Source organism: Hetaerina americana, unplaced genomic scaffold (genome assembly GCF_022747635.1).
Source record: "Hetaerina americana unplaced genomic scaffold, ioHetAmer1.1.p SCAF_161, whole genome shotgun sequence".
Classification (NCBI taxonomy): Eukaryota; Metazoa; Arthropoda; class Insecta; order Odonata; family Calopterygidae; genus Hetaerina; species Hetaerina americana.
In genome coordinates, this window is record NW_027286721.1 from 129,854 (window position 1) to 144,017 (window position 14,164).

At 39.4% G+C, this 14,164-nt stretch overlaps 1 protein-coding gene across 1 annotated transcript in view; it reads left to right on the forward strand.

Annotated features, from left to right (window-relative positions):
* Nucleotides 1-1,152: 1,152 nt before the first annotated feature.
* Nucleotides 1,153-14,164, forward strand: part of BI-1 (Bax Inhibitor-1) — a 30,233-nt gene continuing 17,221 nt past the window's right edge. The window contains exons 1-2 of the mRNA XM_071584186.1: nucleotides 1,153-1,342; nucleotides 13,019-13,266. Of these exons, the coding sequence (XP_071440287.1) occupies nucleotides 1,299-1,342; nucleotides 13,019-13,266 (292 nt within the window). The 5' untranslated portion in view covers nucleotides 1,153-1,298. The remainder of the gene's footprint in view (nucleotides 1,343-13,018; nucleotides 13,267-14,164) is intronic.

A 14,164-nucleotide genomic window follows, 5' to 3' on the forward strand; every position in this document is an offset into this window, starting at 1 on the left:
CTGAACTACCGTGACCGTAATAATATGTAATTTTATGTGTGTGTTTGTATGTATTTACATATGTATGCTTCGATGACAGGATATTTGGACAACCTATCCAACAAAAAAAATACATATTACATGTATAAACGGGTATCCACAGTTGATCTATCCATTTTAAATGCAATCAATAGGGTCTTCCCGTGAGGGAAGCAACATCTATATCCCAAGAATCAAGTTAATTTCAGACAATGAGGCTAGAATTTCCTGTACCCAAGTAGCGTAAGTAAATGCCCATCTGACACAACGCATGACCCAATACCTATGATTAATGGGCAATTATTCGCTTACAAATTAAAATGTACACTAAATGTTCCCGTTACAGTCACATACGTGACCTTGGGAAGAATAAATATATTTGTGGAAGAAACACGCATTCCTAAAACGATAATTACAGCTCGATTCAAAAAGGTTTCAATACCACGTTAGTATTTCAGAGTATGTGAGTGGAATTCCAGTTTTTAGGCGAAGATAGCGTATACTTTCTTAAGATACTAACCAGAAAGGAAGTCTAGGTGTATAGTCAATGATTTTGATAATTTAAAACTTGCATATATGAATTCATCGGGAACAGGAACATTAAATCCATCTTCTGTGAGATAGTCGTAACTAATGGATGCAACCTTGTTGACTGACTGATGTTTTACATACTTCGAGAAACAATGCCAGTTATTAGAGTGACCTTCATGTTTATGTTTAATGCAATGTCATATATAAACACCGTGGGTCGCGGTAGTCCAGGGGGTAGAGCCTTGGACTACTGACCAGAGAGTCCCGAGTGTAGTTTCATTTGCATAGGTTGAGAGTCTCACTAAATTAGCACAAATAATTAAAAGTTTTACAAACTGAGTTTACGTGCAACGATGCATACAGCAGTATTGGGATAGATTAAGGCTATCGCAATACTTCTGCTCACATAACCACTCTATTCATGAACTTTAGAGCTTAATTGACGTGAAGAATTGGTCAATATACAGTAAAACTTGATTATTTTCCGGAGACAATGACTTGTGACTTTCTAGAACCGTCATATGATGACACACATTATTCATATTTCCTAAACGTTTTTGTTGAGTGGGCTGAGAGTGATGCGAAACATTTCACGCATGCGCAGTAAGCCACCACATCTTATTACGTGTGGGAAGCAACAAGGTCTGTCACCTCAGTAACCGAGAAATTTCTTGTGTACAGTGAAAGAAGTCTTGGAATAGTACATCTTTAAGCTTTGAAAGTGTGGAAATAGTAATTATTCATCAAACATGCCGTCGATGAGGTCGTTTCTTAATACGTGCTCCATGAATTTGTGAGTATATTTTGGTATTTAATCTTTAAAAACATGTCCGTCCTGTGAAGAGATTTCTTTTGGAATATGTGTGAATTAGGGCTATTTGATGATGTAAAACACGAAACATTGTTGGTGTTTTCGTATAATATCTTTTTTGAAACGTAGTAATTAGCGCAATGATGTCTCCTGTTAGGATTAGGGCATTAATTACTTCAAGGTTGGATCCAAATCCGCCATCGTTGACAGTATTCGAATCATGTGAGCTTTTATTTCATCATGTTTTAAGATATAGGTCTCTGAATCTTTTCTATTGGCAAAATAATGCTGTACAAAGTGTGAATAAAAAGCAATTATTGTACTTTATTCGTGTTAAATTTGCCGAGAGACCATCGTCGTGATTGGTAATATGACCAGTACCCACAAAAGAAAACCTTGCGTTGCTTATGATAGTTGAGTTAACATGAAAGTATTTCATGATAAGGAAGTATTTATAACCCCTTTTTTAAATATTTTATTCTCTGAACAGTAATAATGTATTGATGCACCTTCCTATTGTGGAGAAATTAAGGTTTCTGATGTCCTGAATGGTTGAACTTTCTACTTTCCCTCGCCCTTTTCTTCGTATTTCATAGAAATTTTCTGATAGCTGAAAAGATTAGTGTGTTTGAAAATGTTTCGTTCCCCGAAATATTGTGATTTATTGACCTTGTGAAACTGTTGTCATTTCATCACTATGTGGGTAGTTTGATCTGTGGTGGCTTAACTTTAGTTGCAGTGTTTTTGCAATACCAGATGCTATTAATTCCGTATTAATTGAACGGAAAAGTTTTTTGTTGATTCTGTGTATTAGTAATGTCTTATCCGTTTGACCTAAGTTACTGTATTTGAAATTTAACGGTAATGAATCGTGATAATACTCAATATATGGTGTACCTACTGTTTGAAATCGTCAATGTGTATTTGTGGTCGTAGTTTTTCAAATGTATGTTGTAATTGTGCTTGATTTTCTAAGTGTAATTACGTTTAAAGTTTAAATTACTAGTTCCCTTTCAGTTTCAGCTCCACTATGATATTTCACAATCGGCAAGAGCTTCAAATGCATTGTCTTTCTTATCGTTTTTTGCTACTTTTTATCGCGTGTGAAAAGTGATTCGTCATCGGGTCTTTTATTTGCCTGGAATTTTATGTTTTCGTGAAAAGATTGCAATGTTTATGGCAATATCCATGGAAACAAACTATCGAGTTTGATAAGCAATCGAATAACGATAAATTTTATCAACATTATTGACGCAATCGTGTGATTTTATGGCATTAATACATTTCGGGTTTATTCTTATTCGTTCGGGGTTTTATAATGATAATGTATTTGTGTCAGTGCGTGTATATGTTATGCAGTTAGTGCTGAAATGCTTTTAATAATATACCGGTCGATACGTGGACGTTGAGATTAATTTTGGAGTGGGATAATATTTGAATGGCCTACTGGAGATTATTGTGCTAAATCATTATTTAACCCTTTTCATTTTAATTCTCTCGAAATTTTCAAAGCGGTATTAATTTTGTTCTCATCCCTTGTGTATCCCCAGGCCAATATGAAAAGGAAGAATTCATATTACGATTATATATATAACTTGCATTATTTGATTTAACGTCTTCTGTCTGCTATTATACCTAAATTTATGCCTCCCTTTCTCGTGTCTAAACTACGAATAAATGTGTAATAATATTAATTACCATTTTGGGTGGAATATTTATTTTTTCGCCATTAATCGTTGGAATATATGTTTTGAGTTCCCAAAATATATATTTGTAATATTAGGTATTCTGAATACAAATTCAGTTAAACCACTGCAAGGAAATATTTCGTAAACCAATGGTGCATTATATGATTGAGAAATTCGTATCCTTCATGAGTTTATGTTTGAAAATCCATACATTTTGCTCTTTGTAGGCAATTTTTCGCTAATATATGTCGTTAATTTTTTTTTCAAGTAATGAGACTATGCATCTATTAGTTTTATATTGCAGTTTTGAAATTACAGGTAAAAAAAGCAGTAAAATGTTGAAATAAGTCTTCCACCTGTGAGCACAAACTGATTTTTTTTTAGAAAAATCTTCCTCTTGAATTATTTATTCCCTTCGAAAGGCATTAAGGGAGATGAAACTAAATAGAAGGCCGTGGGGGTGGATAACATTGCTGCAACTACTCAAACGTTTAGGAAAATGTGGGAGGAAGAGGCTATATGGGCTGATCCGTAGTATTTATGAGGAAGGAATCTGGCTGGAAGACTTTGTGAGATCAGTTTTAGTTCTTATTCCAAAAAAGGCAAGGGCTACATCATGTAAGGACTATAGGACAATAAGTTTAATATCCCACGCAGCTAAAGTTGTTCTCAGGATCATAAACAAAAGGATAGACAGTAGGGCAAATGATTAATACTAAGGGGATGATCAGTTTATGGGTTTAGGAAGGGGAGAGGTACGCATGTGATGCCATTGCAGTAATAATGAGGTCACTAATTGAAAGAGGAATGTATAGAATACAACCAGGAGGTATTTGCCTGTTTTGTATGATTATAGAAAAGCCATTTAATAGAGTGAATTGGGGAAAACTAATGAGTATATTGCAGAAAATAGGAATAGATTGGAATAGGGAAAGGAGGCTAATCCGCTACCTGTACATGTCTCAGACTGCTGTCAGCTGCAGGTGGGGAACAGGGAGTCAGGATAGGCAGTGTTAGGAAGAGGTGTGAGGCAGGGTTGCCCATTATCACTGTTGCTGTTCAACCTGTATGTAGAGGAAATGATTAAAGAGGCATGGGAAGAACTGGAGGTAGGAATGAAAGTGTGTGGGGAATTCATTTAAAATCAGTTAGGTTTAATAGAATGACCAAGCTTTAGTTAATGTCAGTCAGCCAATAGAGGGGCTGCAAGCATTGCTGAGTGAATTGGAAATTCAGTGCGACAGGTATGGGATGAGAATCAATATTAATAAAACAAAGGTCATGCGATTCTCAAGAAAGAAAAAGGCTTCAGCTAAACATTAAAATAGGAGGGCAAAAAACTAGAGCAGGCAGAACAGTTTACGTATCTCGGAAGTGTTTTTGACTAACACGGTCAAAGTAGTATTTATTTATTTTTATTTATTTATTTATCGACTTAATTGGGCGAGGTTGAGACTAATAGTCCCTTCTTCCACCTAACCCCACAATACATTACATTGAAGACAATCACATACAACCATGCCCTAGATGGAAGGAAATCCACCTAGGTGGGAATCGAACCCACGACCTCTGGGTTAGTAGGCGAGGACGTTACCCCGCCGCCACCCAGGCCGGCCAAAGTAGTAAGCAAGGAGAAGAATTGCGCTATTAGGCAAAGGATATACTCAGAGATGAAGAGGGACCTGATGTAGAGTAGGATGCTGGATTTTGTGTTTTGTTAGGAGTCACAAAATATTTATTTGGTATTTGTGTCCATCCAAAAACCTGCCTTAACCAGTAGATTACCTTATAATAATAATAAGGCATAGGTAATGATTGAATTGGTAATAAATTTCAATTATATCACTGTTTTGAGTTGGTGATACACGGCAGAGTTTTAATGTAATGTTGAAAATACCTATGCAATAAATTCCCAAACAAATTTTAATCAATAATTAAAGGAATAATCTTTTCTTGGTTCCGATAAGTCTGGTTTTGAACAGGTATGGAACATACATTACAAATTGCAATAAACTACAATTATTGCAATTATTAAATTTGCAATATTTGCAGGTATGGAACATTAACAGTAACATTGCCTGGTCATATTATTTGCTGAGATCTCATAGCATGGCTTTTATTATAGAGTCGTGTTATTCTCAAAATAAAAGTTAAAATTGACAGAGTAAAAACCAAAATAAGAACCTGGAGCTGCAACAGGAGTATATTCGTTGAGTTATTTATGATTAAAACCATTTGCCAAAAGAAAGGGGCGTGAATTCATCAACTGTGTAGCATTGGGGCTTGCAAATGAATTGATTTAGTTTTGACTTACCACCCCGTCCAATAAATATGCGAACTGAGTCCATTTAAAACTTAACTTTGCAAAATTAAGTCTACATCGATGGTATTGTATATTCCTTCCTTCAGGATCCATCCGTCTACATCATACCCCGCAAGCCACTGCAAGGGAGTGTGGCGGGGGGTGCTAGGTCACCAACCATAAAAAGGAACAATACTGCTACATGCAATACAATGCTACAATACATGCAAAACAATTACGTGGAATATTACACCCACAGCAGCGCGCACACTCATGCAAAAATCCCTTCATCCAACACATACACCGCAAACCAACAAACAACTGCACCACGGGATGCAGCACGAAAGCCATCCTACAACACGCAAGCCAGGACACAACAAGCAAGAATGTGAAACATCACTACCACATGAAAATGCACCACAAAACACTCTACCCCCCGAGGAGATTGTAAAAGGCAGGGAATGCGACCCAACGTTGCAGGTAGCAGGAATTTCCCCCCGCGGAGAGGGACGAGGGACTGAAAGGGAAACTTAACAGATGAACAGAGCACGAATGAGGTCATTCGAAAAGAATGGGCTTTGACAACCAAACACAGACGAGATTACTGAAAAGGCATATGCATTTAAGTAGAACTAATTATTCCCAAGACGCTAATGTGGGTGGCAAGTGGAATTTTTACTATCTATAACCCTGCAGTTGCTATTCCATATTGTCCGTGGGAAGAAGGAGTCCTTGAGTTGGCTAGTTCTGGCATCTATTTCCCGAATTTACTGTATGTACATGATCCAAGCGACCAGTGTATGTTGGAGTGCGAATAATTTTCGAGACCTCGGTGCTGAAACATATGTGGATCTGAATTTATTTAATAATTTCAATCTTACATTAAATCATCATCTCTCGGCAAATGATTCCCACCACAACTCCATAAGCATTTCGGTGACGCTTTTAGGTTTTATTGTAAGAATTTTTAAGGAAACGGGCTGCCCGGCGTTGAACCTTATCTAATGAGGCCTTTTTTACTCGGATCCCATGAGCTACATGCGTATTCTAAATGAGGCCTTACAAGAGCGTGGTAACAACATTCCTTGACCTTCGAGTCACTTTTGCCGGTAATGCGTCTGATAAATCCCAATTTTTAATATATTTGAACGAATATATACAAGCCTTTTATAGGCTTGACCAGCCATCATGTTTGGTAGTAAAATATTAGTGTGCGCGGTTGATTTTCCTTTAAATTCAGTTTGCTATTCAGCTATTGTAGTACTGGTAGTATTTTAGGGGAGGCGACCATCAGCTAAGGTCATTTTCGCCATAGGGGTTGGATAGGAAAGGCTGTAGGGTGGAGAGAAACCCGGTGTCGGTATTAGCCTACTCTGTTAACTAAAGGCGCCAATGGGTCCGCAGTCGAGTAGCACCATCCGATGGACGGTGTTACTCACTCAAAGTGCCCTCCACAAAGAAACTCAAGTAGGGATCGAAATACCTCTGAAAGATATTCAACACCATCAAGATTTGAACCCAGGCCCTCTGGGTGGGATGCCAGTATGATAGCCCCTGCCACACACCTCGATTCCCTCAGCTATTGTTCAGATAGTTTTTCAACGATTGGAAAGGACGGGGGACTACACATGATCAATGTTGTCTACGTCAACACAGGAGGTGGTTGAAGGCCTTGATGGGCTTTGCATTATCCGTGGTGTCTTGGCAGTTATCTTTGAAACACTCAATCCATTTGAAAGTGGACGTTTTCTTCTCCAGAGCAATATCACGGTAAACAGCTGCTGTCAACATGTCAGTAGTAATTTCCCGATAACTTTTACCACTGCATTTCGCCGTTAAAACTTGATATGTTCATTCGTTGCTCTGTGATTTCGTCAATTTCAATTTTCAGACAAAAATTACAAACAAGGACGACGGAAAGCAGCGTAACTGGGCATACCATACGCTTAGCTGGATGATCCGCAAAGCACAAAGACTTGGGTCTCAAGCAACTAGTGTCGCTATTGAGCAGGGCTATAGTCTGGGTCATTGTCGCCAGATTGCACCAGTTAGCAAACTTATTGCCCAGACCACGTATAAGAAGAAAATTACTTATCAACAGAGAGAGAGAGAGAGAGATGAACTCATCCACGGTATTGGATTGAGGTTTGCACAGGGACTGATAAAGACCTAGCTGAGGCATTGACTGATTGGGTTCTCTCGTGCATTATGTATTTGTCCACTGAGTGGTGCATTTCCAGAAAACGATAAGATTGTGAATATTGTGACATGTTCTGTTGTTTAAACGATAATATTGTATTTGAGCAGTCTGAAGGAGTCCATGCATTTGGTTAGCATTCAAGAGTACATTGTTGGTGGGGGCGTAAAGAGAGGAAATGTGGTGTACTGATGCGAATAAACGATTGGTGAAGACTTAAATAAACGAAGTAGAGTGATCTGCAGAGGTGGGATTTGCTCTTTAAGTCTTGAGGAAGGTGTAGACTGGAAGGAGGCTTCTTGGTGTAGATTTAGTTTAAATATCAAAGACACTTGACTGACCAACTTTGTGATTGTTCTGGTAATCATGTCACAAAGCAATAATAAGGAGGAAGAAGTTGATAGGATACATGAACAGTTGAGAGGACATAATCGGGTGTGTCCCTGAAGGGAAACATTTCAAAGTGATGTGGGAATGGGACGGTAGGCGAAGGAAGACATGGTGATGAGGTGGGAGACTATTGTTTGGGTACGAGGAATGACCGCCGGGAGAAAGCAGTTGAGTTCTCTTGGAGAAAGGGGTTAGTCATCACCAACACTTGGTTTAGACACCACAAAAGACGCAGGTATACATTGAAAATGCCAGGTGACTCAGAAAGGTATCAGCTAGATTATATTATGGTTAGACACAGGTTTAGGAATAGTGTGATCAATCCGCACAGTTTCCCAGAGACTGATGTGTGTTCAGGATCAAATTTAGTCAAAGCAAAGTTAAGCGTTTGATTCTAAGACATTAGGCAGGGAAGACGGCTTGGGATATTGGGTTTGGAAGCATTACTTGGAAAGATGAGAAAGATATATCAGCAGGCTTAGGAGAAAATCACAAGTGAGGGAAAGGCACGGAGTGCTATCGAGGAAAACTGGAAAAAGCCACAAAAGAAAACATTAGAACTGTTAATAGGAACTCCTAAACCATGGATCACAGACGAGATGATTACAAAAGATAGATGAGAGAAGAAAATGGAAGAATGTAAACACAGAGAAGGGCAGAGAGTTAAATAAAAATTTGAGATGGTTAGCTAATAAAGCAAAAGAAGCATGGTGGAAGAAGCAGTGCGAGGATATGGAAAGTTGGCAGAGAGTTAAATAAAAATTTGAGATGGTTAGCTAATAAAGCAAAAGAAGCATGGTGGAAGATGCAGTGCGAGGATATGGAAAGTTGGCAGAGAGTTAAATAAAAATTTGAGATGGTTAGCTAATAAAGCAAAAGAAGCATGGTGGAAGACGCAGTGCGAGGATATGGAAAGTTGGCAGACTCTCAGCTCCACCCAACCTGTGTATTTTTTAACAGGGCACCAGATCTACGTGGTAAACCATACTTGGCACAGGGAAATGAACTGCCTTATTAAATGCCCTTCACTGATCGAATACTCTGATATTGTGTAAGTTTCACATCACATTAAGGGTTTAGTATCGGGTGAATTTATGCATTGATAGGCAAAGACGTTTTCACTCAAGGAGGAAGAGGGAATGAAGATGACGTGGGACAGTAAGGATGGTGAGAAAGGCCTTGTCGAAACTTTGGTTTGGATTGTAGCTATTTTAGGGTGTAGAATAATGCTCATTGAAGAGGCAGGAGAGGTGTTTGTGGACTGGAGGCTTAATTGATATAATGTGGAGAAGGATGGAGAAGGTGAGGTGGAATTGGAAGTGGCTGGGAGAGGGGATTGTATGGAGTCTCTTCCTGTTGAGATCTTTCAGTTGTCTATCCAAACACCTTTGAAAAACACGAGTCAATTAGTGGCGGAGATCTCTTTTACGTTGCCAAATTTTGTAAATACAGTACACTTCTAATAAATCCCTACCTAGATCCTCTAATACTAATACTCTTGGTACAACTCCTGTTTTCGAAGAACCTGGGATATCTGTCATTATTTTCTCTCTCTCATTTTCCGCAGACTGGAACATAGAGAGTTGAGAAGCGTTTGCTTGTATCCGGGCAGGTGTGAAGTAGGCACGGACTATGACTCAATTTGACCTGTGCTTAATAGTTTATACGAATTGCCATTCACTCAGATAGATGCATTTTTTTACTAATGATCACACTCTGGCAATTGTTTCTTGTAGACCAAATTTGGAATATACTGCTAGAATATTGGATCCTCACGAAGTTGGATTGATTGTCAAATTGGATCACTAGCAGCAAAGAGGAGCTGAATTTTTATAAAGTTGTTATGATACGTAAACTTGGAAGCGTATGAAAATAATTAAAGGAGATACAGGGTTCGTCCGGAAAATAAGTGTACTGACTCCTGGGCTGGGCGCGCCGCTCCAGGCGCGCCCAGCACCGCTCTGACGGGCTGCGATTGGAGGAGGGTATGTTGGCAAGCGACGCTGAAAAAGGCAGTCGGCTCTGAGCTGTGGTGTAGTGAGAAGCTCTGTTAACGCGAACCTCCACGCTCGACCCACGTCACAGAACGCGATGCCGAAGTTTTTGGAGCAGCGTTATTCCATCAAATTTGCGGTAAAGCTTGGGAAATCGTCTACCGAAACTGTCGGTATGATTAACCAGGCTTACGGGGAGTCAGCCATGTCCAGAAACATGATCTTTCAGTGGCACAAGATGTTCGTGGAGGGCAGAGAAGAGGTCGACGACGAGTCTTCGAGAGGTTCCCGATGATGCCTTCGCGGGAGCGTTCCAGGAATGGGAACGCCGCTGGAACAAGTTTATCGACTCACAAGGGTCCTATTTTGAGGAATATTAGCTTAAGATATGTAAAAAGTGTAATGAATTTTTTTTCCTGAGCTCAGTACACTTATTATCCGGACGAACCCTGTACGATCTGCGATCAAGTGTACCCTTAAGGAAAGGTCTGAATTCAGCAATTCATGCAATGCTTGTCAGTAAAATATCATTACCAATGCTTTTTGTATTCAAGCCTTCTATGAAAGATGCAAGTGTTATGAAGGTTTATATAATACACATTAGGGATCTCTATAGTGCAATGGCTAAAGTAATAGCTTCCCACCCAGGGGGCCCTGGGTTCGAATCCCCGTGGCAGCAGACGTTTTTCAGTGGTATCCCGTCGTGGAGGGCACTTTGATTGAATACGCCGTCCGTCAGATAGGACATCAAACTGCAGGGTGCCTTTCATCATAAAGAGTAGGCTAATGCAGACGCCGGGTTTCTTCCCACCCTTAATCCTTTCCTATCCATCTGTAATGGCGCAAATGACCTCAGCTGTTGGTCGCCTCCCGTAAAAACTACAACTTAATTGCAGAATTTTATTGTGTGTTATGTAGAAGAGCTAGATTTGTAAAGCGTTGTTATAATAAACTTTGTAGCATATCCAAAATATTATTAGAGCAGCTAGGCTATTAATTAGTCAGTAGAGCGAAGGTTAAATTAAAGATTTAATGTCTTGCATAAATTAGAAGGACGTCTCTTCAGCAGTGATGTTGAAAATGTATTAATTCTGGCATCGTATTACTGTAGGAGAGATCTCGCTAATAAAATTAGAGAGATTAAGTGTAGAAGAGATAGATTTAAGCTGTCATTTTTTCCGCTAACCATATTGGGATCAGAATAGGACTGTTTGACCGCGGTAGGGTCATGTTTGGATAAAAGTTAGTCTGGTGTGTATTCACCCCCTGCCACACACCGTAGCAGTGGCCTCTAGGTTGTATAAATAAATGAATAAATCAAAAAGGATAGGAGAATCGATGAATGAACAGGTTTAAAATTATGTCTCTTAAATTATAATTCGCAAGGAAAATTTAAATACATTTTAATCATTTGAAGTGGAGTTGGTTCTACGAATGAACAAGGTCGCTTGAGGTTTACAAATTCTTTCAAGTATGAAGTGCGGTCAAATGAAAAAACAAAAACCCGCCATCACACGCAATTCCCGCAAAAGGTGGCATTGCTGTTTTTTGCGTATCCATACTGCCGTCTCTCTGTGTTAGGAGAACTCCATTATCGCACAAGTCACGTGCGCACATATTTGTTGGGTTATGTCTCCGTTGGTGCGGGGATTGTTCCTTTGTGTTTTTGTCCAATAAAATGTATAATTAGACTAATTCTGCTATGAATCAGTTCAATTAGAAAATCTTAAGCCTAATACTAATATCTTAAATAAATTAATGTAGAAGATATGTATGCTTAACCTACAAAAGTTGGGATCTGGATGGTACGGTGGCTAACATACTGGCTTCTCACTCTTGAGGGCCCGGGTTCAAATCCTGGGGACGGTAGATGTTATTCAGTAGTACTTTTGTTCACGAGACTAAGAATGTTAATTCTAGTACTACAACCAATTTGTGTTTATCAGAAGCATCAAATTGGTTTTCGGCAAACGGTCTGGTTCTAAATAATGATAAAACTCAGTCCCTGGTCTTCTCACTAAGTACCATATCTAATCCCCTGAGTACCATTAAATTACTTGGTTTCGAACTCGACCAAAAATTGACTTGGGAGCCTCACATACTGGGCACACTTGGAAAATTGTCAAAGGCTGTGTATATGTTACGTAAACTCAAATATATTATTCCAAAAGAGTTCCTTATTCAGGTATACTATGCTTTATTTCATTGCCACATTGACTATGGTATTGTACTTTGGGGCCACTCACCTTCCACAAATATGTTATTTAAGATGCAAATAAAGGCAGAATTATTTCCTTTTCACCCCCAAGAGAACATTGTAAACCTCTGTTCTGTAATTCGGGCATTATGACGCTGCATAGTCTGTATATCTATAAATGCCTATGTAATGTTAAGGAAAACCTTAGCTCTTTCGAGAAAAGGTCTAACTTCCATTCTCATAATACAAGGAACAGCGATACACTAGACATTCCCTATTGCAGATTACCCAAGAACAGCAATTCTTTCAATATTCAAAAAATTCGTTTGTTTAATAGATTGCCCTCTGAGGCTAAAGTTGTGAGTGTGCCCAAGTTTAAGAAAGTTATCCGGAACTGGCTGACTAAAAAAGCATTCTACTCAGTAAATGAGTTTTTTGATTCAAAAATTGTGTGGTCCATGATAGACATACAATCATTCGTCTCACCAAATGTATTTTGATATTTACCCATTGTATCTAAATATGTGTTTATGTAACCATAATCTCTAAACTATGTATCTCTATGACGAAGACTATTGCAAAACTATTTTGTTTAATGTCCAATAAAATTATTATTATTATTTTATCCTAATCCCTAAGATTCAGCTGCTTTGCTTTGTGGAGGGCACTCTGAGTGAGTACGCCGTCCATCGGATGGGACGTTCAATTGTTTGACCCTTAGGCGCCTTTCATTACTAGATTAGGCTTGTGCCGACGCCGGGGGGTGTCTCTACCCTTCGTCCTTTCCCCCCGTCCATGCCGTCGGTCGCCTCCCTTCAATCTACTCTTGTTAACACACGTCCCCTCTCTTTTTCTCTCCATCTCTCTTTCATTTGCTGCCGCTATCGAAGGGAAGAGCCGGTGGTGATGCACCTTCGGAGCGTCTACGCCTGCCTCTCCCTCTCGTGCATCTCGGCATCAGTTGGTTCGGTGCTGGCCCTCACAGACCACCCGTTCCGCTTCTTCACGACGGGATTCCTGCCGGTGCTCCTGTCTCTTGGTTCCCTCATCGGCCTACTGATGACTCCTCACGACCCCATCAACCGTAAGGGACAGCACACCAGATTTGCCCTCCTCCTCACCTTCTGCTTCTGCTCCGGTAAGTCTTGGTCGTGTGGTCACCATCGCCTTCGATTCACGAGCCCCTGGTGCTGGTGTGTCATAGTTTCACAGTGTAACGAATAACTTGTTAAACTTCTAAACTGCATTATGGCAATTGGTATTACAATGTGGCTGAAATTAATCCATATGAGCAATCCTCTGTCAATGTAAGTCATATGTTTCCTTCCCTGGATACCTTATTTGTTCAGATTTCAGCAGGAAATGCAGTCAGCTTAGGCGTTTGATATCAGATAGACTTCTGCATACTGGGTGAAGTAAAACACTCACTTTAAAAATAGCTACAAGCAGGAAAAATGAGAATAAATTGCCCTTTTTAATAGTTCCAGTTTATGCTCTCCTGTTTCAATGTATGACTCAGCCTTCCTCTTTTGCCCAAATCTCATTATCCACAGGAGAAAAGATCAGTCTCCGGCCAATGAAAGAGGATAACCTACGTACTGAATTTGGCACAAAGTACTGGACAATTTAAACAATTTTTCCAAGCATTTTTTCATCGCAATAGTCCAAATGTTTATGAAATTTTCTTTGCAAATTGTTTGAATGATCATGACTCATCCAATCAATGGTTATCGTCCACTTTCTTCAATGACGGGCTCAATTCTCGGTCTGAAGCGTCCGCATGGACCATTTTAACATACCACGGTCCATTTCGGTGATTACCGTTTCAATTATGACCCTCAGTGATTGAATGTTTGGGCTTCTGGACCATGCTACACTCAAGTTAGTCCAACGGGTTTAAATCTGGACTGTTTTGAGGTGAGAATTCTCAGGGCAAAGCATGTCCGCATCTGATTTTTGGCCGTAAAATACGTTGAAATTATTCTCTTTATATACCCTCTGACAGTTAGGTGATACAGGCTTATTTCAGAGTACAT